The sequence below is a fragment of the Citrus sinensis genome, chromosome 3 (genome assembly GCF_022201045.2).
Source record: "Citrus sinensis cultivar Valencia sweet orange chromosome 3, DVS_A1.0, whole genome shotgun sequence".
Taxonomy (NCBI): domain Eukaryota; kingdom Viridiplantae; phylum Streptophyta; class Magnoliopsida; order Sapindales; family Rutaceae; genus Citrus; species Citrus sinensis.
The window spans coordinates 47,623,109-47,650,383 of NC_068558.1; the positions used below are offsets into that span (position 1 = coordinate 47,623,109).

The following is a 27,275-nucleotide window of genomic DNA, read 5'->3' on the forward strand; positions in this document are numbered from 1 at the left end:
TGGTTCCGGTTCGAATATGTTGAAACTGAACCACGATCGAATTGTAAATGATTCTTCATGGAACCAGAAAATTCTTCAACAAGTGTTTTCATTCATTTAGGATTTTAAACCGACAACAAGGGTCAATTTTTGGTTGCGAAGGAGAGATCTTGAGAGGGGAAAAAACAAAAAAAAGACCAATGTTGGCTCTACTGCTTTGCTTTACCCCAAAAAAAAAAAAATTAAAATTAAAATAGAATAAAATAAAGCAAAGAAGAAAGACCAGATAGATAAATAAATAAACAACTGAGAAATTTCTGGAGCAATTACATGAACAGGACCACAATACAAAGAAAATAAACAGGTTTAATTAATTAATAGACTGAAGCAAGTATGAAACAAAACAACAGAACAAAACAAGATAAAGAGAAGAAACCAATGTGAAGAAGACCGAAGAGGGTACCTCAATGAACTGAAAGTTGAACCTCCGCTTTGGCTTCAAGAGAGGGGAGAATTATTTCCAAGGAACAGTAAAGTAGACACAGGACTTACGTTAACAAAGGAATAGCATGTTGAATGGGACAAAAGCAGGAGCAGCCGCTAGGTCGTGCTTGTGGTGTGTTGAAATGAAAACATTATATTACATTTGACTTTTGAAGGTCACCACCAAGACAGGTTGTCTTAATGAACGAGGATTTGGCCACATCTGACCAAAGGGTGTGAGGTATGAACACAGCCTAGATTATAAACGACGTCGTTTTTGGCTGCTATGCTGAAATGACCGATTTATCCCTACGACATCAGTAATGTTATAACGGGCAACAAGCGGAAGTGGAGAAGTGAAATAAAACGTAAGTTTAGGTGGATTCCAGTAAAAAAAAAAAAATTGTGTATTTTTTATAAAGTTAAAAAAAACAGGTGGACGGTGGATATTTTCCCTATAATTTTCTATTTGTTTCTTCTTTAAACATTTGATTCGGACAAGTGAAAGTTTTAAAACCTTCAAGTAGATTTCCCCAAAATGGTTTGAGTGACGTATAAGACCAAGGGATGTAGATTAATCAAATTTCTTTTTTTCATACTATTAATGCAGGACCATGGAATCATCTTATTTTCACAAGCATGTAAATATGTTTATATGAACGTTGTCCCATCGTGATCACCCCATTTCCTAATCGGCAGTATTGATGTTGATAACACAATCGATTTGACACTCTCAATTTTAGGTACCAAGATCCAAGCAATATTAATGCCGCTAATTGTTACGAAACGAAACAAGGAAACTCTAATAAGAGTTACATGCAGCCCTCTGGCCTCTACATTTATGCTGCGTTTACTTTTTAGATTGGAGTGGGAATTCTGAGGAGTGGGAATCTTTGGATTAGGAGTGTGGAGTGGGAGTGGTAGTAGGGTGTTTACTTAGACTAAATGAAAGTATGGATTGTCAATCAGAATCCTAATTATTTGTTTACTTTGTCTTGGATTGGGAGTAAATTGTTTTAAATTATAATTTTATCCTTATGTACAGAATTATAATTTGTAATTAAAAAATTAATAAAAAATATTTGGAAAATAAAATAAATATTTTATTATATTTCTAAATTAATAATAATTACTAATATTCTTAATTATGTAAATTATAATTTTTTATTAATTTTAATTTAAATTATGTGAATAAAAATTATTAATAATAGCAACACAAATGAAATATTATTATTGATAATATAGTACAAAATTAATATTTTTTTAGAATAAAATATTTATTATTATTAATTAAATAATTAATTAATATTTATTAAAATTAATGTTTAATATTATTAATTTAAATATCATATTTATTTATTTTTATTTTATTAAATTTAATAAAATAAATATGATATAATTATTATTTTTAATAAATATGATATTATTTATTTTATTAAATATTATTTATTTATTTAATTATAGAGATAAAATGGGAAGAGGGGGGAGTGGATTCCCACTCCCACCTCCCCTCATGGGAGTGAGAATCTCACTCCCCACTCCAAAATTGAGTAGGACCCACGGATTCCCACTCCCACTCTCCCATTTTTTAAGGTACGTAAACACTGGAGTAGGAGGAATCTACACTCCATACTCTCACTCCAAAAAGTAAACACTACCTTAGCTAAGTTGCATTGCCGACAAATGAAACAAAATTTTAACATATTTCAAACACACCGGGAGCACTTCAGCTCTTTCCAGGAGAGGAAACACACCAAAAAAATAATTTTGATTATACTTTTCTTCACTTCTTCAGGAACTAAACTTTGCCTTAAGACTTAAGGGTCAGAATCACAGAACGGCTTCGGGAGCTTGGAGACAATGATGGGCAAATCAATGATTTCAGGTGACGAATGTTTGTTTAATTACATTTGTAAGTTAAATTGTATGGCAATGACTAAAAAAATTGAAAAGAAAGGAAATTCAGATTGTAGCCGTGGATTGCCAATTCGTAATTTATAAACACAAACTAATAATGACGTAAGAGGGAAATATTATAATAAGATAGAGTGATGCTATTAGGACCCCTTGAAAACTCTTTCGAAACCCCTCTTGTGTGTTTACAATTTTAACCTCTCATAAAATGACAAAAAAACCAATCTTTTTTCTCAACTCAAACTGCAGATTTCTCTCTCTTTTTCTCTCACTCTGCATTTATCGTTACCATTGCTTGTTGTTTGCATTTTTGCTGCAAACCTACAATGAATTCTTTATTCGAAATGCTAAATTAAGGATCGTGTATACAAATAACTTCTGATGAAATAAATTATTTAAGTTTTAGTTTTATTGAGAAGTTCAAAATAAATTTTTTCTATTTTATATACGCACTTGACTAGTGAGTTTCACAAGTGTTAACTTGCACTTTTAGGTTTAAAATATGTACAAAATCATTCAATAATCAGTTTAATGGCTATCAACGAAAGGAAAAAAAATCTTAATTATTTCTTAAGAAATATAATAATTTAAAGGGTTTAAAGCTTAATTGCAGCTGTAGTTCTGACTTCGCCATTAGTTATCTTGTTGTCTAAATCATAATAGCTTCTTTTAGAAAACTTATTTATTCGCCATGGAAGAGTCACTAGTTTCTTTATTTTGATAAAAAATCTATAATAATACACTAAATTGAGTAATTTTGCGGTCTTATGTTATCTTTCCATAAAAGTCTTTTAGGTCTTAGGAAGAAATAGGTAAGGTCATTTATGAAATTAATCCGTGGGTGATATTAGTGATTATGTTATTTTAATTTTCATTGCAGGTGCTTTAAACAAAAAGGGTTTTATTAGAGTTATTGAGGGGTGCCAATAGTCCCACTCAATAAGATAATACTACTTCCAAGCCCAGCAAAGCAACTTAGTTTCTGGATATTTGGGCCTTATGGGCTGGGTAGCTACGGACTAATGGCCTGAGTGGCTTGATTCTTATGAAGGTCCAAAAACAAGTGACCCCGAGAACCTACGAGTTTCGACAAACGAAAACAGTAAGCCAGAAGCCGAAAGTGCAAAGCTGAAACTGAAAGAAACGACCACCAAAAAAGGACAGAAATGGGAACGCCAGTAACAGCGCCATGGAAGCAGCTTCTTCTACAGGCATTGGAGTCCCAGTCTCACCTCAAGCACTCTATTTACTTTCAGCTTGTACGTTCGTAATTACTAATTATAACTATACTTTTCACTCGACTTGCATAATTTAAGAATTGCCACCTTGTTTTTAGGCAACAGTTGGAACCAACGGCAGGCCTTCGAATCGCACTGTCGTTTTCCGGTACTCTCTCCCTCTTCAAGTGAAAATTTTTATTTAAGAACTTAATTTTTTTTTCCCGAAGATGTTAATGAGATGCGAGTAATTTGTTGGGTTTTTAGAGGATTTCAAGACAACACTGACAAGATACAGATCAATTCTGATACACGAAGTCGAAAGGTTCTTTATTTTTCAAAATCAATTTTTATCAATTTTATTCAGTTTGTATAGTTGTTTAATACACACACACACATGTAAGTGCTTGATTTACCTGAATAAAATTAATAATATGCAGATTGAGGAGCTTAAATCTTGTCCATTTTCTGAGGTAATCACTTTTTGAGCTTTACATGTATATTTTTTCTGGTTTCGTTATCTCGTTCTCTTAAGCTTATTTTTAACTGTATATATGATGCATCAGATATGCTGGTACTTTACTGAATCTTGGGATCAGTTTCGGATCAATGGAAGAGTTGATGTTATTGATGGGTCCAACTCTGATCCTGAAAAACTGCAGGTGATGTTGGATCTTTTCTTCTAATGTGCACACAATAACACACCCCAATTTTTAGAACCTGACTTTCAGAGGACTTGGCTATTAAATTGCGTTCTATGGTGCTAATTCTGGTAGATATACTGTATGTTCTCCTCATTTCCTTTACATTTATTATGCAGATAAGAGAGAAATCATGGTTTGGCTGTTCCATGAAAGCGCGATTGCAGTACTTGGATCCTGAGCAAGGTTGCCCCAGTGTTAATGAACAACCCAAGGAGTTTTCTCTAGATCCTTGTGCAGGCCCAGTTGATGCATTTTGCGTGCTGATTCTTGATCCAGATCAGGTTTAAGAACCAACTACTTCAGTTTTCATTTTCCCAGGAAAGGAGGAAAAAAAATTGATTGTATTTTTTTCTTGACATTTTTGTGTTCGTCTTATAACTTTTTTATGATTTCCATCTTGATTCACAGGTTGATTACTTGAATTTGAAGAGTAACCAGAAGCTAAAATTTATGTCTAGACTAAGTGACAATGGAGAGAAATACTGGGCTTCATTGAAGACCAGCCCAGAATGTTGATTTTACATGTTTAATAATATACATACTGCAGAAAGAATTTCCACCTGGGAAGTCAAATTTTGACGAGCACTATTATTAGGTTTGAAGTAATACTTATTCATGCCACATGATGATTGGTTTGTGTGAATTCGATTCCTCTACCTTCGTAAGTAGAAGGGAGACATAGGTGTGGATGAATCTGATAAAAAGTAAACAAGATAGTAAGATTCGTGAGAAATGTTTTTCATACCTCTTTGATGTAAAGCACCCGAAACCAGGGAATGCAGTGGTTGTATCTAAGTCTCGCTTGCCCATTGGGCTAAATGAGTGTCCTCCCATGCAAAGCGTCTTGCCTAAATGAGTATCCCATTACAATGTGTGAAGGAACACTGGAGAATGGTAGAACCAATAATGGGAAACGTCAGTGAGAATTGTTCTTTCCAAGCAGAGGTTGTGGAATACTCATTTGAGCAAGAGGCTTTTCAATGAAAGGAGTAGGAAATATTATCCATTGCCTTTAGAGAAGAGGTCTACATCTTCTCTTATATTCTTTCATATGCCTTAACTTTTAATGTCTCGAGAGGTGGTTGTACCAGTCTTGCCAATTGAAATTAGTGGGTTTGTTGAAATATTCCTCTCCTAGAAAAAGAAAATTGGGGCTGTTAGCTGAGCATGTACAGTATATAAACAAAATTTCCAAGTCCTCCCTTCAGTTTTTGCTCAATTTTAATTTTATTTTTATTTTTATTCTTTTGAAAGTTATTGGTTTTTTTTTTTTTTTTATAAAAGAAATTATTGGTTGATTACTTACTCATATGCTCATTCATTTTATGTATGGCTGTTGTACTGTCTATACTGAAGTAGTACATTTGATATATTATAATTTGGGTTTTATGTGTTCCATTATGTGGCTTCTTTTTCAATCATTTCATACTTGTTTCGAAGTCTATTTGTGTCAGTGGTTGGATTGGGTGGGTGATTAGGTTAGAATCTTGGAACAATGATAATTTTTCAAAATAGCCATTAGAGGATTATGCAACCAACAGGTAATTAATTGTGTTAAAAGTTCTACTCCGCTTTTAGGCAAGTGTTTGACAATCTTCTCACCCAATATTTATTTTGTGCCACGTGAAACTCATAGGAGGGTGCTAGTGTGCCATCCACCTTTCAAAGGAGGGGCTTTGATTTTCAGTTATTTCAATTGACTTTCTGATATGGGCTCCTTGCAGATAGGGTAGTCTTGTCTGTGTACTTTTGATCATGTTATTTATACGTGAATCGTCACTTATGCTCTCTTATTATTGCATAAATTATCATTATCGTCGTTATTTTGTAACATCAACGACAGTAGGATTAGCTAGTTGATTGTCCTAGGGCTTGGTGCGCTTCTTGCAAGTATTGGTCACCACTATTAGTGCTATACTTGTAAATGCCGCTATAGGCACCAATGATTGTAGTTACCGTTGACAGCATTGGGGCCTATTTGCCTTGGTGGTTGAGTTTTGCATAAATGCGTCGGTACTGGCTATTGTAATATGTAAGAGAAAGATAAGGGTAATCCAAAGGAGCGAAAGGAAAAGACGCTTACAGTTTTATTCCTCCAATCATTTTTAATTTACACCCACAATTTCACGGTCTCAATGAAATGAAGAACCACAATTACACACTTGCGATTAAAAGAATCCTTTGATTGGATCAACGTTTGTTTATTATTCAACAACGGGGAAAGTCTGCTGGTGGATGTGGAAGTGTCTCTAGCTCTCCTTTTCCATTTTTCACTATCAGCACCGTACCTAATCCCCATGACTGGTGTATATCAAAGTGACAATGCATAAACCAAACCCCTGCATTAAAAAAATTTCAAAAAGAACAAGTCAGTACGTAGTTATTTCTTCTAATTATTTTGCTGAGCTGAGGTATAGAAAAAGAAAAACTTACCTGGATTGTCAGCAGTGAATCGAATTGCAGCCCATCCGCCCACCGGGACACCGATTGTGTTCATATAAGGAGGATCAATCAAATTGAAATTCGCCGTTTGAGGGTCATAGTTTCCGGTACCGTACCCGACAACATAGAAGTTATAGCCGTGGAGATGAATTGGGTGATTTTCAGTGGTGACGGTTGCAGTGTCTTGCAAAATAATTTGCACCCTGGTTCCAAATTCAAGGACCTTGGTCCTAGTCCCATTCATGGAATTTGTGTCATTAGGGATATTATTGGGTGCCCCATTGACAAAGTCATAGAATTTCAAGGGTGCTTCAGGAAAGTCTTCAGTGAAAATACCATCAATCTTCTTATAATAAGCTTCTAAGACTGAAACATTAGGCTTAATAAAACTAATATTGTTCATAGAAGCAGCCATAACCCCGTTATTTAGCCCTCGGCAATTTTGTTGAGGGTTCCCAGACCGGCACTTTTGGACATTTAATCCAATAGTGACGAAAAGATTAGCGTCGATTTCTTTCGGAACTGGTACGGGATTTAGGCTTCTTAATCCATCCATGACAGTTTTAACAGCAAGATTATCATTAAATCTAGGTAATGTAGCGGGTAAGGCGAGGCTGTTAGGCTGGGCACCCAAGTATTGGAAGTAAGCAATTGCTGATATGTTTTGAAATGAAACCCCTTGTGCTGACATGTAAGGTCCCATGGCCATTGAATATTTTCCAATTGGCTGATCCGCCGTGACAAGGACGTTCACGGTCTGCCCTGGTCCAAGCATCACACGGTCTGTACTGAATGGCTTTGTGTACTCGGCATCAGCTTCAACGATTGTTAATTTGTGATTTGCAATGGCAAAGAAGTTCTCCATGTTTAAGCCTGCGTTTATTAGCCTTAATAGATACGTCTTCCCCGGAACCACTTCAATCTTATACACATCTGAAATCATATTATTATTAATTATTAGAAAAATTAAATTAATAAACTAAATAGATGAACAACGCACGTACGCCCTAATAGTGTCAATATATATATATATATTTATACAAATACCGTTGGCGGAGCAGTTGTAGTTGGGCCCTGGGTGACCGTTGATCGTATAAGCGTTAGATGGAGGAGGAGCACCTCCGCTAGCTAGAACTTGTCGTTCAAGTTGCACCACGTCTTGCAGCCAATATTCCCCTAATAGTAATATTCATACATACATGTACTGTATATATTAATTAATTTCAAAGTAATTAAAACAAAAATGTGCAGAAGGTGCCAAAAAATCTACTAGGTAATTCTACAAAAAATCAGACAGAAACATTGTTGGGTATGTGACTTGACTTAATTCAAGGTGATTAAGTCTCAATTGAACAGTACACACACATGATAGTTGATGTTCTAATGAGGGATCTCATATTTTATTAATGTAACGTATCATATAAAAGATAATAAAAATATACACTTTAATATTACAACATATAAAATACACTATATTAGAATGTGTGTTTATGTTTTTTAATTTTTTTTTTGTCTAATTTACTAGTTCTTATTACATAATAACTATATACACACACATATGTTTTAGTATTTAAATTAGGCAGTTACCTAGTATAATGATATGCTCTTGATAGGGAAATTGAAAAGGGTAAGGGACTCCGGTCTTGGGATACACAACAATGGCACCGTAAACGGTGCCTCTAAGCCAAGAAACGTGAGCATGCCAGAAAAAGGTGCCCTTTTGCTGAAACATTGTGAACTCGTACGTGAAAGTTTGTCCAGATTGAATTGGACACTGGGTGATATAAGCTGGACCATCAAACCAGCACGATAGTCTCTGCCTCACGCCATGCCTGAAAATTAATTATTAATGGACTCAATAATCAAGTATATATAACGTATATAGATACATAAAAGTATATGCTTGAAACTTGGACTAATCATTACTATATATATATATAATTACCAGTGAATTGTCGCATTGTAGGGGGATTGATTGGTGACTTTGACAATGATTCTATCGTCTTCTTGGGCGTAAACGACGGGGCCTGGAAACATGTTGTTGACTGTGACGATGTCTTTGGCGTTACACAGTTTGTTAACTCTCGTGGCTTGTATCTATAATCGTTGATCAGTATTCAGCACACAAAATCAAAAGGCAAAATCTTCAGTTCATTAACATAAAGAACGTCATTTGGATTTTATATATTTTATAGAGCGAGCATGTATGTATGCATATAACTAGAAGAAACCTTGAATTCGTAAAACCTCGTTGATCTCCCTCGAGGCCACGTTGCCATAACATGAACAGTGTGAACACAGAATAACAAGCATAGCCATAGCATCAATGAAGTGGTGAAGCTAGCCATTTTCGATTCTTGTACTTCTTGAGAGAAATATATAGCTGATTAATAAGTTGAAGTGGAGAAGGGAATTGAGAGAAGGGCTCTTTTAATAGGGACTGACCGGTGACGGCTAGTAGTATTTTTTTTGTTGGGAACAAAAATAATGCTTTTAGGTTTGAGAGGGAAATTGAGAAGAAAGGCCTGGGTTTGTCTAGTTGTGTAAATGTTTGTCAGCTTTCATGATGCCTCTAACATGGTTTCGTGATAATAAGATGTTGGGGGCGTGATTATTTTTATGTGACCCAATGTGGGGAAGGTTTAATTTGGCCTTCTCTTTTCTTGTCCTCAAACAAAAAAGAAACATTTGATCTTTTTTTTTTTTTTTAATTTTTGCTTGATTTGTCAGCAATATATTTTGCTGTAAAATTAATCATATATTTTGACCGAGAAAGTTAAAGCACACCTGCTCCTAAGCACTGCATGAGAGTGTTAAAACCCCACCAGCACAGCAAGCCTACTATACAATATACATATTGTAATATAAAACAAAGCCATTCTCTTTACATTTAACTGACAGAAATTCTCTCGGCCAATGAAACGTTAGAAAAAGCACTTAAAAGACTAGCTGAAATGGAAAGAACCCAGAGAGCTAGATGATTTTAATTAAATTTGTTTGCAGTTCGCAGTACTCAAATCGAGTAAAGGGTGGGCTTGTTTGTTGTGCTTTTGTTAGACACTCTCTTTTACTCAATCATACGCAAAGTTGGTGCACGCCTTTCGAATCGTGCCTCTGCGGGGAACTATACAGCATGAACTTCCTACTTAATTAATTATATCATGAAACCACTCTCTCCATGCATTCAGCTTTTTGAAAAAAATCTTCATTAATTAGATTGCTAATCTAGCTAGCCGTTTTCGCGTGTGTTGCGTCAAAGTTTTAACCCTTTTCACTATTGAATCTTTTTTGGTCCGGATTCTACAATATGATCATTCAGAGTCGCCATGCATGTGATAATTAAGTCAATTTGTCCACTGACATAATCGCGTATGCATAGATGCACTTATTATATATGATGCAATATTCACTGTCCTGAAGGTACTTAACAGAATGACTATGATCATGTATTATGATTCACATTAATTGTGGTCCCTAAAATATATTCCATTTGATTCACAATAATATCACCTTGAGTCTATGGTGGGCTTGATTGAGATTGTATTAGGTGACTCGATCCCTAGGCAATTAAAATTAACCTCAGCAAAATGTAATCATGAGCATTAAGCACAGACAACAACTGTGCAACAACTTTAAAAATAGATTTTTAGAAACGGAATGTGTCGAGCTGTATAGCCAAAATAACAAAAAGGGCAAGCTAAAAGTCGGATTTTACTGTCGACCAAACTTGAGCCAATAGATGATTGTGTCTAATTGATATGATAATGTAACTTCAGTATCACGCTTCGGGCCTGCGGGTGAATGGTGTCAGGAATTAATTCCTGCTGGTTTTAAGAACATTATTATAATATATCTTCCTATACGCACGCATATACATAAGAACCATGAAGATTGTATATACAAATCTCTAAACCCGCTCCATGCTGAGTTGCTGACACTTTAGGGAGCAGTTGGCCGAGAAAAAGTCCACGTAAATGAATCAAAGACCAAGCTTAAGCCACCCTTTTAACTAATTTCTAATATCAAATGATTAGAAAACTTGATGATTCCACCTGTAACTTGGACCTTTTCTTTTTCCCTCAAGTATTTTTCGTAATTTTAAAAGTAATCTTAAGTTTATCTATCGACATCAATCTCTTAGATGGCATCATGTTGCATTGTTTTTGTTTGGAGCAAATGGATCCTTGCATGAACATGTGTTAGTTTAATATATAACGATCGACTTAGTATAGATGCCGACACAAAAAAGCTAATCTCCAAAGAGTTGACCTCTTTATTTCTTTATAATACGAGCATAACTAACATGAAAATGAAATAGATAGAAATCAAAGTGAAACTTGAATTAATTTAATTAACTACTCCGGATATTGCTAAATAATTCTCCTTTCAACCAATGTGATGGAGGGCGAGATTAATTCCATGCATGTGTTAATGCATTGGCTATTAGCCTCTCAACTTAAGATCAATCTAGCTTCAATTTGTTCAATAGGGGACCTCAATTATAATCTAGGTAGATTTCCAATGTTATTTGGTTCAGAGCATTATATATGTATATATATTTGCGTGTGTGTAAATGTAAAAGAAGATTCTTCTCATGATTTGAGTATCCACTTTTTAAGCGAATTTCAATTGGTATTAGTCATTGGTTGAGCAATGGTTGGATAAAAATACAAAATAGTAAAAACAAATTATGTGAGCAAAAAGATATTGTATAAAATAGGTTTATACAAAAAATTATAACTTTATCATTACTCTTATTTTAAACATATCCAAAGCGCAAAATGTTAACAAATTTGATTATTTTGAACCACCGATTAGATAAATATATCTTAGCATTTGATTATTTTAAAGGATCGTTTAGATAAATATATCTCAGCGTAACAAAGAACTAATGGATACGGTTTCATAATTATTTGAAACATTGGAGAGGTGGGATGGTGACTGGTTTAAGAGATTCTGGAGTACATTTATTGAACTACACTCACTTAATATAGTTATGGTATGTGTGCATTTATTTTAAAAAATCATCGTGTAATTAATATTTATATTTAATTCATACACACATTTCATAAAATATGTTATGCAGGTGTAGTATAATAGAGGTATTTTAGAATCTCTCTATTGGTTTACTTACAATTGTCTGATTAAAAGGAAATGGTTTACTTATAAATGTCCGATAAAAAGATTGAAGAAAAGTTTGGGCCCAAAACCCGAATGCTAAATTGTGTGTTTTTCCAGGAGTAATTAAGAATAAGTTATAATTTAATTGGTAGGTTATTATGTAAAATCAAACCTTTATCACGTGATTCATCCAACGTCCAGCTTATCTGGCGAGAACTTGGAGGTTGGAAGTGAGGCCAAGACGTTATGCCATGCAGCAAGTAATAATCTTCCATTTGTAGCCTCCGGATCCATGAGTTACAAAAGTGAGCTTCATATGAAGAGAAGAAGATTTACAGTAAAAAGTAAAAACAAACAAGCATTGATATTAGAATAAGAATGCAAAAAACATTTTATGTAAGAAAGCTAATAGAGATTCTCTCCTCCATAAAAATGCCAGTAAAACTTTGAGCAAAACGCATCATTTGAATGCAGAAATTTGGTTTCCAGGAGCTTTTGCGGAGCTCCCAATGAAGCCAAAATGGCTCCAAATTTCCAATTACAATATAAACACCCGAGAAAACTCACTGCTCACACCACACCAAGACAAAATTATGTAACAAAACCATTGTAACCTCCTCACACTATCGTCTGAAACCCATCATATAAGAAAAGGTGCCCGTTTGTAACTATCAACTAACAGAGACTACTCCGGGTCGGTAGCAGAATTTTCTTGCTTTCCATCTTTCTTCAAAACCAAGACTCATAAGCTCATGGCCACTAGATGTCTGGGTTTTCCACGGCGCAGGTCAGGCAAAGTCCAGGTTTCAAGAACTAGGATTCTAGAGGAGAAGCGAGCAAGGCTGTACATTATAAGGCGCTGTGTGTTGATGCTGCTTTGCTGGAGAGACCATGAAGATGCGTGATTAGATCTTGATGGATATACAGTTGTTGTATGTTATTTATCTGTTTACTAGAAATCCAGGGAAGATAGCGTCACTAGCAATCTAAGTTTTCCCCATCTGTGTGATGTCAATAATGGTTCATTAACCTAATGTGAATCCACCATGTATGCTCCATTTTTCATCATCATTCTTTCTCCGAGGGATGTTGCCTGTCAATAGTACTTCATTTGGCTGCACTCTCCTCAAACAAACTAATAAGCTAAGGTGATAATCTGGCACAAGTGAAAGTTTCAAGCTAATAAGGTGATAACAAGTTAAAGTTTCAAGCTAATAAATGACATGCCATGATCTATGCAAAATCAACTAATAATTTAATAAGCAAATATAGAATTTTCTTTTATAAGCTACAGCAAACAAAATGAACTTTCCAGCAGATAAAACATCGGTATCTGAAATTCCATCCAAACTTTTTTTTTGCATCAAGATGTGTCTACCAACCAAAGAAGTAGGAAACATCCTTGAACTGCCCAAGTAACTACTAGGATTATCAGTCTCATTCTATAAATTGGGATCTGTCAATATCGTAGACCTTACTCCACTGGTACTTGCATGGACATCACATCTCATTATACCAGAAAAGGAAACCACATTGCGGACTAAAATTCAATCCATGCTCTTTAGCACCAAGATTTCCCAACAACTTCCTGAATCAAGTCACTCCCCAATGGTTAAAAGGCACGATATTTAGATACCCCGTGGGAAACATTCCTTGAATCAAGTCACTCCCCAACGGTTAAAAGGCACAATGATAGACTTCGTCGTATGCAGCAGAAAATTCTCATTTTGGCGGCATTTGAACTTGTCGTATCTAATTATGTACAGAGATATAATAATGACATTTAAAGATCAATCCACACTCTCTATCACCAAGATCCCTCTACTATGGATACTTCATGAATAACTCGTTAACGACCAAAATAAATGCGAAAAGCAGTAATAAGAAAAATAATAGATGTAGTGAAAATCATGCTTTGGCAGCATTCAAATACCATGCCACACACTATCAACCCGGACAAAGATAAAAATTCAACATGTAAACCATAGACCGGAGAACCAAGATTTCCCTACAAATTCTGAAGTAAGAAACAGTCCTGAATTCATATTTGCACAATCTTCCATTATAATTAGACAGCAGAAATGAAAGAGGGAAAAAGAAAAAGAATCAAGGATACACAGATTATAAGTTATTCACTTCATCGTATACTAGCAGTATGACAATGGTTTTTTTTTTTTTTGGGTTCTTTTGTTGGGGGGGGGGGGGGGAGGCGTAAGGGGTACTATCTAACATGTAAAGCCACTGATATAAAATCCTGAATCCTACTCTCAGATCTGATTGCTATTGCAGGTGAACTAGATTTAGCCTCTTGACTCTCCTTTAACTTAAATGTCACCAAGCTGCACAATACTAAGTCAAAAGCCAGCGAACAAATTAGAAATTAAGGCCTTGAGAAGAATAGTAAACAAAATGTAATGTTCTGACCAAAGGCAAAATCTCACTTCCAATGGTGCAACATGTTTTCAATTCTAACCACAAACAGATATCTAATTACTTCTTGCTCTTAAGATCTCAGCAATTAAAATATAAAAGCAATGACTCTACCAGATAGTGGTCTTAGCTCGCCTGATATAGGAACTATGAAAAAGCTATCCAGAGAAAATCAGCAACCAATAGTCTAATAATTATGGAGAAAGGAGAAAGGAGAAAGGGTGAAGGGGATATAAAGAGTGGAGGAAATCATATAAAAAACATGAAGCATACTATATGGATTTGCTGGATTGGCCGAACTAAACAATTAAAAGACTGAAAGAAAATTTTAAAAACCTTCTAGCTCTTACTGACGCACTGATCCTGGCATCTCAACGGTTCGGAAAATTATTAACGCCGCGACATGTACAGTAAAACAACCAACAAAACCAATATGTTTAGTTAAAATCTCCAAAACTTGAGACAAAAGCAAGTCTAAATATCAGAACTAAAGAATGTAACAAATACATTTTGATTACAAAAACCGGTACAGGCACGAACCTTATGAAGCCATAAACGATTGGATCAAGAATCAGTAAGGCCCCACCGAAGTCCACAACTTGAGATGAAAACAGATCATCATTACAAAATAAGAACAAGAATATAACACATAAATTTGCAAAGTGAGAAATTAATAGGTTTCTAACACAAATAAAAAGAAAAAAGAGTAATTAAAATCGATCAACACCAAATTTCTACAAAGTCATACACGCATTAAAATACACATTCTTACAAAAGAAAGTTTGTAAACGAAGGCAAATTGTTCTAAAGAGAGAACAATTTACAAACCCTAGAAGATGGAAGGTGATGATTATACGGGAAGCTTGATTTATTGAAGCTTATTAACATTTGAAACGGTTGTGTTGGCGTGTTGGGCGTCGAGGTCGTAGCGGCCGTGAACAGTGGAGCGGAAGACCATGAGAGGTCGGTCCTTGGCCTCATCCTCGTCTTCGAATTCAGCGGTGCTGAGGTTGATGCAGGAGCAACGCTCCAGCGAGGCGAAGAATGCGGTGGCGACGTTGGCGCCCACCCAGTTGGCCACCCGATCCAACTTATCGCACGACATGAAGCTGCAGGGCTTGTCCATCGCTTCGATTGATTGATTGATACTTACGGGGCAAGAGAGATTGGTTAAATGGTTCCTTTCTTTTTGTTTGTTGCTATTTTCGTAATGGATCGTTCTTTTTGTCAATTGATGTGTTTGCCGGAACTCCAAAGAATAGCGACAACAGACCATATCATATGGAATGGAATGGATCGGTCGTAGGTTTTATTTATTTACTATCCGTTTGTTTTTAACTTTATTTCAAAAGGAAATAAGGAATAGTATGCGTCCTCCCAAAAAAAAAAAAAGTATGCAAAAGGAAACATTAGTGTTGGTGATGGCATACGATTAAATTTTTATTCAATTTTACTTTATTCTTCTATAGAGGTTAGGTTTAGGAAAATATAAATTTGATTAATGAGTACCCATGCATTAAGGTCTATATTTCTTTTCATTTCCCCCTAATTATGAGTATATTCCATGTGGAGTTAATTTTGGGAACACGATCCTGTTTAAAATTTATGACCACAGCCCAAAAGCAAATAATTTTGAGAAGTAAAGCCCAAAAAACAAAAGGGAAAATCCCATCTAAAGTGCGGAGAACAATCAGTTTCTACAAACATTTCAATGAATCATAGCAATCAATCAATCAACTCGGAGTCCCAGCATAGTTGATGGCTTTTAACAAAAAAATTTTGTGATGACTACTACTGCAGTAGCATCAGCCAATGATTGATTTGTTTGCAATCCTATTCCTGCTACTACAAATGCCTTTGTAATCTCTGCCGTTCACGTACTCTCAAAATGAGGCTGAGCGGCTGAGCCTTGGCTTAGCTATCTTCTTGTCTTCCTCAAGAGAAATCATCAGAAGATTGGAAGGATTCTCAACCATCATTTTTGCAACCAAGTAGCCAGCTATGCTCCATGTTTGATATTTTCTTGCCTGCTTCCCAACATAACGCCCAGTCTTACCATCATAGTACTCAGGCCACCCATCTTTAGAGAGGCGCTGCTCCGCCAGCTCTATAGCTCGTTTTGCAATTTGAGGCCTTCCGGTTTTGATGGATGCTGCTGTAAGCAGCCATAACAGAACTACCATAGAGAAACCAAACAGCCACATGTCAGGAAGAAAAAAAAAAGAGGAACAGCAATGCAAAAATGATCGTCCACAGAGTCTGAGATTCAATTAGGAAATTTCGAAGAGCACAACATACGATCTGAATCTCACTCACGTAAAATTCATTTCATCAATATAATCAGCAAACAACGCTGTGCTACATTGTCAGAAAAAAAGGTGTATCAAGGAGTAGCTAACTTCAGTTCTTCATTGGTAAGTAATAGTCAAAACTCAAAAAATTAAATATGAGATGTGTGCTTGTACCTGGCCAAGATCCACCGTTATGGTAACTCCATCGTGTGTTCTTAGGATCGTAACCAGTGACAATCCTCCATTCATGTCCATCCAAGGCTGGGTAAGATATCTTCAATGGCATCTCTCCAATCAAGTCCTCCCAACGCTCCTCAATCAAATCCATGATTGCCGTTGCCTGTGCAGGGGTGGCTAGAGAACTCAAAATGGCAATGCAGTTCCCAACTAAGAACCACCGGAAGTCCATTCTAGCTGGACTGACATTCCCAATCAAATATCCTCCTCTCAATGGCATGAAATCAAATACCCAATCAGGAATAGAATCTGGAATGACATTAAACTTGTTAACAGCTGTGTGGGAGTATTCCTCGGTCTTATAACGGTATATGTTATTTAGCTGCGTAAAATCAAGCCAGTAATATTTCTGGATGTGATAGCTGAGAGCTGTGATCCTCTTATCAATTCGCTCAATCAATTCCTTGCCATCGCGCTCTGGTTTTAACATCTGACGAGCACACCGCAGTGCGAAATAGAAGAGAGACTGGATCTCAATTGGATACCCATAAATTCCCTGTAAGTCAAAAGAAACTCGTCAAAGATAATTTTATGAATTACGAAGTAGATAAATAAATTCCCAAAACTTGGCTAGCTAGCCAACAAGCTAGAATCAAACATAAGACTTCATGAGGATCATATTCGCTATCCAGCATATCCGATCAACACGGTAAATGGATGCGCTTTAATTAACTAAAAATTTTGAACCTTACAGGCTAAAAAGAATTTATTATCAGCTATATAACTAGTAGGAATTTCACATCATAACTAGCAATGAAAAAACTAAGTTGACACTAGCTAGACTGCCTTCTTGTCTAGCTACCAAAAACAGGGACAAATAATTCCAAAGAAGAACAGAAAGCCCAAGTAGAACTTGGCTCACGTTTAGGACAAAAGAATATTCTCGATGAGTAATAATATTTCAACAACTAACAAAAAGACTTACCATCCTCCTGTCAATCATGCTACATCCATCTGCACACAAAAGAGTGGGAAAAGTATCAAAGCCATCTGAGAGACAAAGGTTAAGTATCAATTTCATTCCTCTCTGCACCTCAGGCAACTCTGCCAGAGCATAGTCACGAGTGCACTTGGTATATGATCTTAGCAGTATAATCCACCAAAACCCAGAATCTACAGGTGCAACTCTTCCTATAGCACTGCCACCAAAATCCGCAACCAAGGTCTCCTTTTGCTGATGCGAGTTAAAGAGTACCTTAAAACTAGCAGGCATCACACCTTCTCCCAGGGTAAAGTTATCGATCCTCTTCTCCCAACCTTGTAGGTGAAGGGTCTTCAACAGGAAGTTCTTCACAATCTCTGGTTCTGCAGGTTCAATCATCAGGCAAGCTAAGGCCGTGGGAACAAAGTCCCTCACAAAAACCTTCAGTTATACAATGAAAAATATCATCAACTCTTGGAGAAGCAAAACTAAATTAGATAAAATTGCAGAAATGACTAATAAATTATAATGCACGGCTAAAAGTTTCTCAAAACCTCCAGTGGCTTACACTTAGCAATCAGTGTTGACTGGAGGAAAAAAGCAGATAAGAAATACAATCAAAATGAGATATGCATTATTACCGAGAAGAAACGCAAAGAAAAATTACGAAAAGTCAATTTTTCTATTTAATCAAATTTATGCACAAATTAGAACGAATGCCACAGCTCAAATCCTGTACACAGATATAATAAAGAAAACACAAGAATACAATATACAAATTAAGATTAATCGATGGTGCATCTGAGAGTGTTTTCAAAAGCATTTTCAAAAGTCCTTAATAGATTATTTATGTTTACCTATGGAGAACTTACGAATGAAAAACACTTAATTGATCATAAAGGGCATTTTAAGTGCTTTTACAAGAAATCACTTCTACACAAGCGAAAGTTCAATGGACAAGTTACGTTTACCTGATTGTAGTTCAATGCCTCGGCGTTGGGATCCATCGCAGCGAATGTCCCCACAGGCTTTCCTTTAAAGTACACGTAAGACTTCTTAAGTCTTTCCAACGCCTCTTCCATCATCGCAGCACCAGTACTCTCTCCGTTCTCCTGATGATTACCAACGATAGATCTCAGCGCAAGATCAAAGGCCTCAAGATTCGTACCGACACTCGGACACGGCTTTAACGGCAATGCCTTTGGCAAAATCACGTTCTCGGTGACGTTGTTCTCGTGGCCCTGCAGTCTCACAGTCTTCTTCGCCTTCTCCGGCTTCAGTATCTCTCCGTTTTGCGAAGCTTCTGAGCTCTCTTTTGTCCAAGCAACTGAAGATTTTACATCCTCTAAAGATAGCGAATCGTCTTTCTCTTTAGATTCTTCGGTAGTACGTAAAGTTTCAATCACTATAAACTCGGTCGAAGAAGTAACATTCGGTTGAATCTCGACCAAAGGATCCGCCGCTGTGGCTTCATCGACCGATGAGCTGTTCTTTCCAGCAAGTGAAGAAGCCGCTGACATAAATTCCTTGTGCGACATATTTTCTTGCTCTACCATATCCTCGTCGACAGCCGAGTAGCCACTCGTATGTGCCGGCGCCGGTGGTGGAAAAATGTCTACTTCCTTTGCATCATGTAAGAGATCTCGCAGCTTTTTTGTCATTCTAGTGAGAGATTATTATTTATGTGAGATGATATAAAATACTTTTTTTATTTTCATGTTATAATTATTGCAGTTAGAGAGAGATTACCTTCACAGTTATTGGTTGCTTTCTTGGAGAGACGGGAAAGAGAGAGAGAGAGAGATTCAGTTACCACAGAGAGAGCAATGGAGAGGTCGCTAGGGAGAATTGAACATGCACGGAGTGTGTGCTATTTTTGTTTTGGCGGTTAGAGAGAATTCAAGAATGGAAATTGTAAAATAGGTCTTCCTTCGAGATTATTTACAAAGTTGCCATCTCAGCTGTATAGCTATTAGCTATATGAAATGTAAGGTCGTTAACAGGATCGTAATTCGAAAATTCGAAATCGATTTGCAATTTTGCATGCTTAAGATACTTTCATTAGGGGCGTTTTGGGAATGTAAAGCAGCTGGCGATCCTTTCGGTTACCGAAGCGGGAAAATAATTCGTGGGTTTATGCTATTGTGCCCCCCGTGGCACATTGATAACTGGAATGAACGATATTTGAATTCTTCCGATCCAGTAGATTCTCTACACGTGTCTCATCGCGGAGAAAATAACCGTTCTTAATTGTGAGAAGCCCAGTAGTTAGTTTATTGAAGAGAAAGCTTAGCTAGCTAATTAGTTTATTCAAGAGAAAGATAGCTAGCTAGCAAATTCGGTTATTTCAGTCTTCATCTTTGCTTCCTATTTTCTTTTAGGCCACGGGATTTGCCTGTTCAATTTGTATTGGGGGCAAGCAACTGCCATTGGACCTTGGAAGTGTTTTCGTCTGAAAAGCATCACAAGTGTTCATAACAAAATCATGCCAAGAATCCTCCCTTTGAGATGCTGAATAATAAGATGAGATCAAAATGATATGAGTCAACCGGACAAGGTAAGAAAAGGTGCAATTCCAGTGATGAAAATAAATAACCCATTTTGTAAAAATCGCCGCAACTTTGTGATCCTCGAAAAGAGAATTCTCCTCAACTGAACGTGAAATTCCACTATTGAAACTGCAAACAGCTTTTGCAAACTCATTCATGGAAAGCAATATTATCCTGGCCCAATATTACTAGGAGCAAAACTAACATAGCCCTCACCGATAGGCATTTGGTTCAATAGGTAAAGTCTTACACTTACAATATTGAGTTCAAGAATTTGAGTCTCCATAAGAGTTTTATAGAGATTAATTTCAGTACTTCATCAATTATCAATATAATTGAGTGGAGACAGTCTCTCCTTTATAAAATGTGATTGGAATAGACACCCCTCCATATATGAGTAAGTGTTTCAGTGTGTCAATGTATGACATAATTAAGTGAAGACAGTCTCTCTCTTATGAAATGTAAATGAAGTAAACACCCCTCTATATATATATATATATATATGAGTAAGTGCTTCATTGTGTCAATGTATGACATAATTGAGTAAATACAGTCTCTCCCTTACGAAATGTGAGTGGAGCGGACATTTCTCTAATATTATAAATGGTTTAAAATATATGAGTAAGTGTTTCAGTGTGCCAATGTATGACGATAATTATAGAGGATTTAAAATATATGGGTAAATATTTCAATGTGTCAATGTATGACGATGGTTCCAGTTATATAGTATGATTATAAATATTAATTATAATATTTGATGTAATATCAATAACATCTCTGTATAATAGACTTCAAAAAAAATAAAAACTAACATAGCCCTCAACACATTACTCAAGTATCAAAACAATAGCCAGAAATAAAAATATATTTTTTTATGAAGACAAGCTTAATTTCGAAGGCATGAGGTCAAGGAAGAAGCTCGCCATCCTGCAGCTACACAATTGTATAAACAAATATTACAATCTTGGCTACCCCTAAGTGCAGCAAATAAAAGGAAGATAAATAGCAAACAAATATTCATCTATCCAACATCCCATATCCTTATTTTTAATGTAAAATTCTAACAAAAATTACACACAGCTAGGAACATGAATGTCAGTTCCAAACACAGAGCATTCTACTATTTTAGGTTTCCTCCTACAGCCTCTGTATATAACTTTCCAAAAGAATGAAAATAAAAAAAGATAAGCAACTGTCTAGAAGGCGGGCAACTCTTCCTATGATCCAGAGCTCTATTTGTCAAACTCCCATATGACTCCTCCATCCTCTGAAAGACAATGACAAATACGTTAGCCATAACAAAGTACTTAAATGCAAGCGAGTCAAGCCAAAAGGCTTCCAAAATCTACAAATACGATTATTTTCAACCATGATGACAGGGAAATTCCATGATTCTTAATGGCAAAAGAGAGAGAAAACACTTCGAAGCTGGTCACCTCTGTAAGTACGTGATGGCTACATCAGCTCACAAATATCATTTGCATTAATGCATTATGATCAACAATAATGGCAAATGATCCATGTTTTTTGTAATAATCATGAATACTCACAAGAACTACTCTCCCATCAAAACAGGATGCTTAAAAGGAAAAAAAAAATCTTCTTTCTCATTTCTGTTTCTTTTTTTCTAATTAATTATTTGCTCTTTTTATTTTCTAACAAAAAAATTAAGGGACGAGCCCACAGAAAAGGGCTGATTATTGTAGATACTCTTACAATCACAATTTACATAAAAAGCTTTCTTAAAGTCATCGTAAGACCCAAAAATGACCATTAGGCACCAAATGTCCTTTTCATGTGTTTTTGAATGAATTTTAGCCTGGCACTATATTTTAGGGGTGGCATAACCGAACCTCAAATTTATTTCGGTTTTTGGTTCAGTTCAGTTTGACCCTAAAAACAAGTTGGTTGAGAATTGAAAACCGATTGGGTTTGAATTCACCTCACGTTAACACCGAACTGAACAACAAATTAAAACAGAGACTCTAAGCTAAGCCTAACTCATCTCCCTGTCACTAACTGCCATCAGTCATGCTACACCACCACCAGTCATCACACTCAACCACTGGCCACCCTTGTTATCTGTCACTCTCTTGCGGTAGCCAGTCTTTACTTTGTCGGCGTCGCAGCTCCCAACAGTACCACTGCCTGGTTGTTGCAACTTCCATCTCATCGGCTGTCAGGGTTGTAGCTCCCATCTAACTCATAAGCGCTGCAGTTCTTCACTTGATGGTAAGTTGGTTGGAACTGAATCTTAGCTTCTATACATTTACATCAAAATTTGACTTCCAATAATTTCTGTTTTCACTCTATCTCCTTCTAATTAATTTCCTTTATCTACATATTTTTTCCTCTGTGGATATATTTGCTGCAAGCTCAGATTTCGAAACTTATCAATGGTTTTTCTTATTCTTTCTTGGAATTAAATCTTTCTCTTACTCTCAGATTGATGAGAATATTGTTTAATTATTTTAATTTTTCATGTTTGCTTTACTGAACTGTGTTAAATCTTATTGTCGTTGTGTTATTAAAGAATTGATGATTAATAAAGATAATTAGGTAGTTAATTAAGAAGATAAAGTTGAAATTAAAAGCTGAAGCCAGAAGTAGCAATACGTGCAGTCTTCTAGGTTCTAATAATTGAGTTTATTACTTTACTGATGCTTGGTTCCCGTCATTGGTTTTGTAGACTCCTATCTAGACACAGCAAATTTGTCAATCTATATGACAACATTCTGATAAACACAATTGTTTATCTTTTAGCAAAATGGACTGATTACCGATGCTTCTTTGGTGGAGGTTAATTGTTGCTAATGTAACTGTTGCTTGTCGAGTTGAGCATTCATAGAGATTGAATTTTGGTGTAGAATTTGTAATTCAGTAATTTTATTATGTTGTTTCTTTTTTTTTTTAAGATTAATTATTTATTTGCTTGGATTTTGGCTTTTGGCTTTTAGAATTTTGAATTTTTTTATTTAAGCTATTTTTTTTGGCTGAATTTGTAATTAAATTTGAATTTTTAGCTGTAACCCAAAATTGCAACCCAAACCGAATTTTTAACAAAAAATTACAACCTCAATCCGAACCGATATTTGAAACCAAACCAAAATAACTTTTCAACTTGTTTGGGTTAAATTCTCCAACCCAAATGGGTTGCAACCCAAACCGAATCCCGAAACATCCACACCTAGTATGTTTGTATTAATTTATATCTTATCACTAAAATTATACAGTGACTTAACCTGTCAATAACAGCAATCAAAAAGATTATAGTCATCAAGGTCATACCTTTAACCTTCTTGTTTATCCAGATCTCCAGCAGCATCCCAGCACCAATTCCACCAGCAATGCAAGACCCATAGAAGGCTATGGCCGAGGGTAAAGATCTTCGAGGAAGGAAATAGTAGTCTGGAATTTGCCTAATCTTTTTCGGAAGCCGCTTCTTTACAACTGGTTTCACACCTGCACCAGGGTCCTTCTGCAATTCACTACCAATGGCTTTCCAATCAACCTCCTTCAGAGGATCTTTCGACTCTTCAGCTCTCATGACCCAACAGATTAGAGCTCAATTCTACAAGTACAAAGCTAGAAGTTGTTAGATGGTTATGTTCAAAATCTACTACAAGAAAAGCCACAAACAATAATGGGGACCACGGCAACTCAGATTTAAGAGACTCATATGGAAATGGGCAACTTGTGTACTCAATGCCATTATCAGATCCAGTGTTTGGAAAAAATAAAAATCTTTGAGGAAAGATAATTTCTGAATCCTTGAAGAAATTTCATCTCAACTAATATAACAAGTCTTGCATCACTATCAAGGTGCGCACAAGTCATTCCAAGAAACCTTTCTATATATATATATATAAGAGTTTAAATTTGTGCTATCTCCACCATTGAATGATTTACCATTACACTACTAGTTAGACCTATATGAATCAACCCACTTTGAGTAAAAACTGAAACATTTAATTGCCTTTTTCTTTTGAACAAATAACTCTATTTTATTCACGATAGCACTTTGCATAGTGTTTGTTTGATTTACAGGGAATTCAGAAAAAGTAAAAACTGAAAATAGGAATTAACATTTAATTGGTCCAAAATTCCCAACCAAGTCGGGTAACCAAGCAACGAAAATCTTCATTTCTGCAAATGGTTTAAGTTCACACATGAAAGTTTGTTTTCAATTATACACTTTAGAATTGAAAACCTAAACATATGAAGTGCTCTTAGTGTCATTCCATCAAACAATTATGTGCATACACACATATTCCAATTCTGAACACAATCTAACTGTAAATCCATAAGATATAAATAATCAGATTTGTGGTAATAAACCCACAACACATAAATCTCATATCAATCACACAGTTAACAGCAGCAAAGCAATTCTCACAAACATTGAAAAAATAATACAATGTTAATTGTCCGCAGAAAAGAGAAGGAAGTCAAAAGTAAATGAAAAACTTGTGCACAGGAGTTCTCAGCCTAAATTAAGTTAGTTTCCCCATAAAACTTACTGGACTGTCGGATGCAGCTTGTACAAAGTTCCAACAAGCTAAGTCCTTATGCGCATGGATTTGTTTTTAAACGGCTGCCTTGGCAGTGTGTAGAAAATATAGAAGAAGCTTTAGGCTAGGCGTGTGTCTAGAAGGAAACTAAGAAACCGACTGATTTGGGCTTGCAGGTTGTATCTAGGGGTGGGTAATTTCAGATTCAGATTGGATTCGGATGAATCAGATTGCGAAAAAATCATCCAATTCTAACCCAAACCTCAAATCTAAATAAATTGGACCAGATGAATATTCCGGATCGATTCAGATGAGTTCTGATTTGAATGATATTTCGGATTTGGGGCTTTTTGGCAATTTTCACAAATTCATGAAATCTATAATTAGTGAAAACACAAGTAAATGTAAATCATCAGAAAAGAAAAGAAAATTAATCTCATCGTAAGCTTTCCTGATCATATATTCAACAATCTCGTAATATTTACTCAAAGCATTTTACATGTTCAAATCAATTGGTCATGTTCAAAGAATCAAAATAATCACATTAAGTCAGCAACTCAGCCAGAGCAAGGAAAGTAGTAGTATACCACTGAATCAAAAGAGAGCCAAAAGAGAATTTTCTAAAGAATTTATATTAGCCAAAAGAGAACCAACCAGGCAACCACAAGCTAATATAAGATAAGAAGCAACCAGGCAATCATGTTCAAAATGCGTCGGCATTACCATGAACAAGTCGCGAGGTTGCTGTCGGTGTCAGATGCTCGTCTGGAACGTCGATGGCGAGCGGCGTGCAACTGGCCGACTGGACTTCGATGTCGACCAAGATGCGGCTGGTATCGTTTGGGTTGCGTCGTCGGCAGCGTGGTTCGCGGCGTCGGTCTGGTCGTCCGGAGAAGCTTGTCGTTGCTGATATTTTGGTTTTGGAATTAGCCTTTCACCTAGGAATTTTACTTCTGTGCTTTTATATTTAGTTATTATTATTTTTTTAAATCAGCAGTGCAATCCCAATTTACCATCAGATTATTCGGATAGATCCGAATCCGATTCAATCCAAATCAAATCTGATTGGATGATATAAATCACATTCAATCTGATATTAGTTAAATTTGAATCCGATCTAAATTTTTAGACTCTAAAGTCTAAGGTGGCTTTTATTTTTTAACTTAATGACTTAAAATGACTTAACTTAATTAATTAAATTAATTAGAGATGTTTGTTTTTATAACTTAATGAGACTTTTTAGATAATTTTTACTTAATAAAATAAGCTAATTTTTTTGATTTTTTACTTAATGGAGAAATCTGAATTAAGTCAATTACTTACTAATGTCAAAAATATCCTTGTTTTATAATTTATTTTTCATGTCTATCCCAAAACTCACCCATAAATATTTACCTCACATAAAAATATCTATGTTTTTTCTTTCTTATATTATATACGATAAAATTTAAAATTTATGGTATTTTATATATTAAAATTCCAAAATAATTATGTTTCACTTTAATATAGTTTTACTTATAAATGTTAAAATATTATAGTATTTAATATATTATTTATTTGACATTCAAATTTAACAAGGATACAAATGTAAAAGTATATATTTTCAGCTTTTTAAGTTGAAAAAACAAACAACTTAATATTTATTTTCTAAGATTCAAACGAAAAAACAAACATATTATTTAGATTCAAACATTCATACCTATTCAGAATTCAGACTAATTCATATCTATTCAGATTTCAGACAAAAAAACAAACGCTACCTAAGTTAGCGTTTACATTTTAAATTAGAGTGGTAATTCTGAGGAGTGGAAATTCTGATATTAGGAGTGTGGAATGAGAGTAGTGTGGGTAGGTTGTTTACTTACATTAGAGTGAGAGTATATAATTATCTTGAATTAAAAGTAAATGGTTTTAAATTACAGTTTTATCCTTATTTAAAGAATTATAATGTTTAATTATAAAATTAATAAAAAATATATTTAAAAAATAAAATATTTATTTTATTATATTTATAAATTAATAATTATTAATATTCTTAATTATGTAAATCATAATTTTTTTATTAATTTTAATTTTAATTATGTAAATAAAAAAATTATTAATAATAGCAATACAAATGAAACATTATCATTGATAATATAGTACAAAATTAATATTTTTTAAAATAAAATATTTATTATTATTATTAATTAATTAAATAAATATATATAATAATATTATATTTTCAAATAAAGATATAATATAGTAATATTATTAATTCTCTATGAGTATAATAATATTATTTTTAAGAAATTTTAATTTAGAATCAATGTAAATTATTATTTTTAACTAAATATAATAATATTATATTTAAATATGTTTAATAGTATTATTTTAATAAATTTAATTTATAAAATAACATACTAATGTTATTTAAATAACTATAATATTATTTATTTTATTTTAAATATGAGGGTAAAAAAAAAAGAAGGGGGA

At 34.9% G+C, this 27,275-nt stretch overlaps 4 protein-coding genes across 6 annotated transcripts; 1 reads left to right on the forward strand and 3 right to left on the reverse strand.

Moving 5' to 3' along the window:
* The first annotated feature begins 3,453 nt into the window (after positions 1-3,453).
* Positions 3,454-4,940, forward strand: LOC102630612 (pyridoxine/pyridoxamine 5'-phosphate oxidase 2). Its single transcript, XM_006491246.4, has 7 exons — positions 3,454-3,635; positions 3,713-3,762; positions 3,861-3,918; positions 4,034-4,066; positions 4,160-4,255; positions 4,414-4,578; positions 4,706-4,940. The coding sequence occupies exons 1-7, from the start codon at positions 3,543-3,545 to the stop codon at positions 4,811-4,813; spliced, it is 603 nt and encodes a 200-aa protein (XP_006491309.1). The 5' UTR covers positions 3,454-3,542; the 3' UTR covers positions 4,814-4,940.
* Positions 4,941-6,361: 1,421 nt separating this feature from the next.
* LOC127900533 (laccase-6-like) lies at positions 6,362-9,265 on the reverse strand. Its single transcript, XM_052435649.1, has 6 exons — positions 8,971-9,265; positions 8,685-8,836; positions 8,327-8,571; positions 7,787-7,915; positions 6,731-7,672; positions 6,362-6,636 (listed from the first exon to the last, which is right to left on the reverse strand). Exons 1-6 carry the CDS (start codon positions 9,085-9,087, stop codon positions 6,506-6,508), a joined length of 1,716 nt encoding a protein of 571 aa, XP_052291609.1. The 5' UTR covers positions 9,088-9,265; the 3' UTR covers positions 6,362-6,505.
* A 6,678-nt stretch (positions 9,266-15,943) lies between these two features.
* LOC102628794 (probable alkaline/neutral invertase F) lies at positions 15,944-19,689 on the reverse strand. Of its 2 annotated transcripts, XM_052436500.1 has the most exons (5): positions 19,490-19,689; positions 18,712-19,402; positions 17,744-18,181; positions 16,756-17,314; positions 15,944-16,466 (listed from the first exon to the last, which is right to left on the reverse strand). In XM_052436500.1, exons 2-5 carry the CDS (start codon positions 19,399-19,401, stop codon positions 16,174-16,176), a joined length of 1,980 nt encoding a protein of 659 aa, XP_052292460.1. In that variant the 5' UTR covers position 19,402; positions 19,490-19,689; the 3' UTR covers positions 15,944-16,173. The 2 variants fall into 2 exon arrangements, with proteins under 2 accessions (XP_052292460.1, XP_006491480.1); XM_006491417.3 differs by lacking the exon at positions 19,490-19,689 and having other exon boundaries at positions 18,712-19,454.
* Positions 19,690-21,136: 1,447 nt separating this feature from the next.
* LOC127901475 (uncharacterized) lies at positions 21,137-25,749 on the reverse strand. Of its 2 annotated transcripts, none has more exons than XM_052438878.1 (3): positions 25,455-25,749; positions 23,578-23,860; positions 21,137-21,556 (listed from the first exon to the last, which is right to left on the reverse strand). In XM_052438878.1, the coding sequence occupies exons 2-3, from the start codon at positions 23,834-23,836 to the stop codon at positions 21,522-21,524; spliced, it is 294 nt and encodes a 97-aa protein (XP_052294838.1). In that variant the 5' UTR covers positions 23,837-23,860; positions 25,455-25,749; the 3' UTR covers positions 21,137-21,521. The 2 variants fall into 2 exon arrangements, with proteins under 2 accessions (XP_052294838.1, XP_052294837.1); XM_052438877.1 differs by having other exon boundaries at positions 25,524-25,748.
* Positions 25,750-27,275: the final 1,526 nt, after the last annotated feature.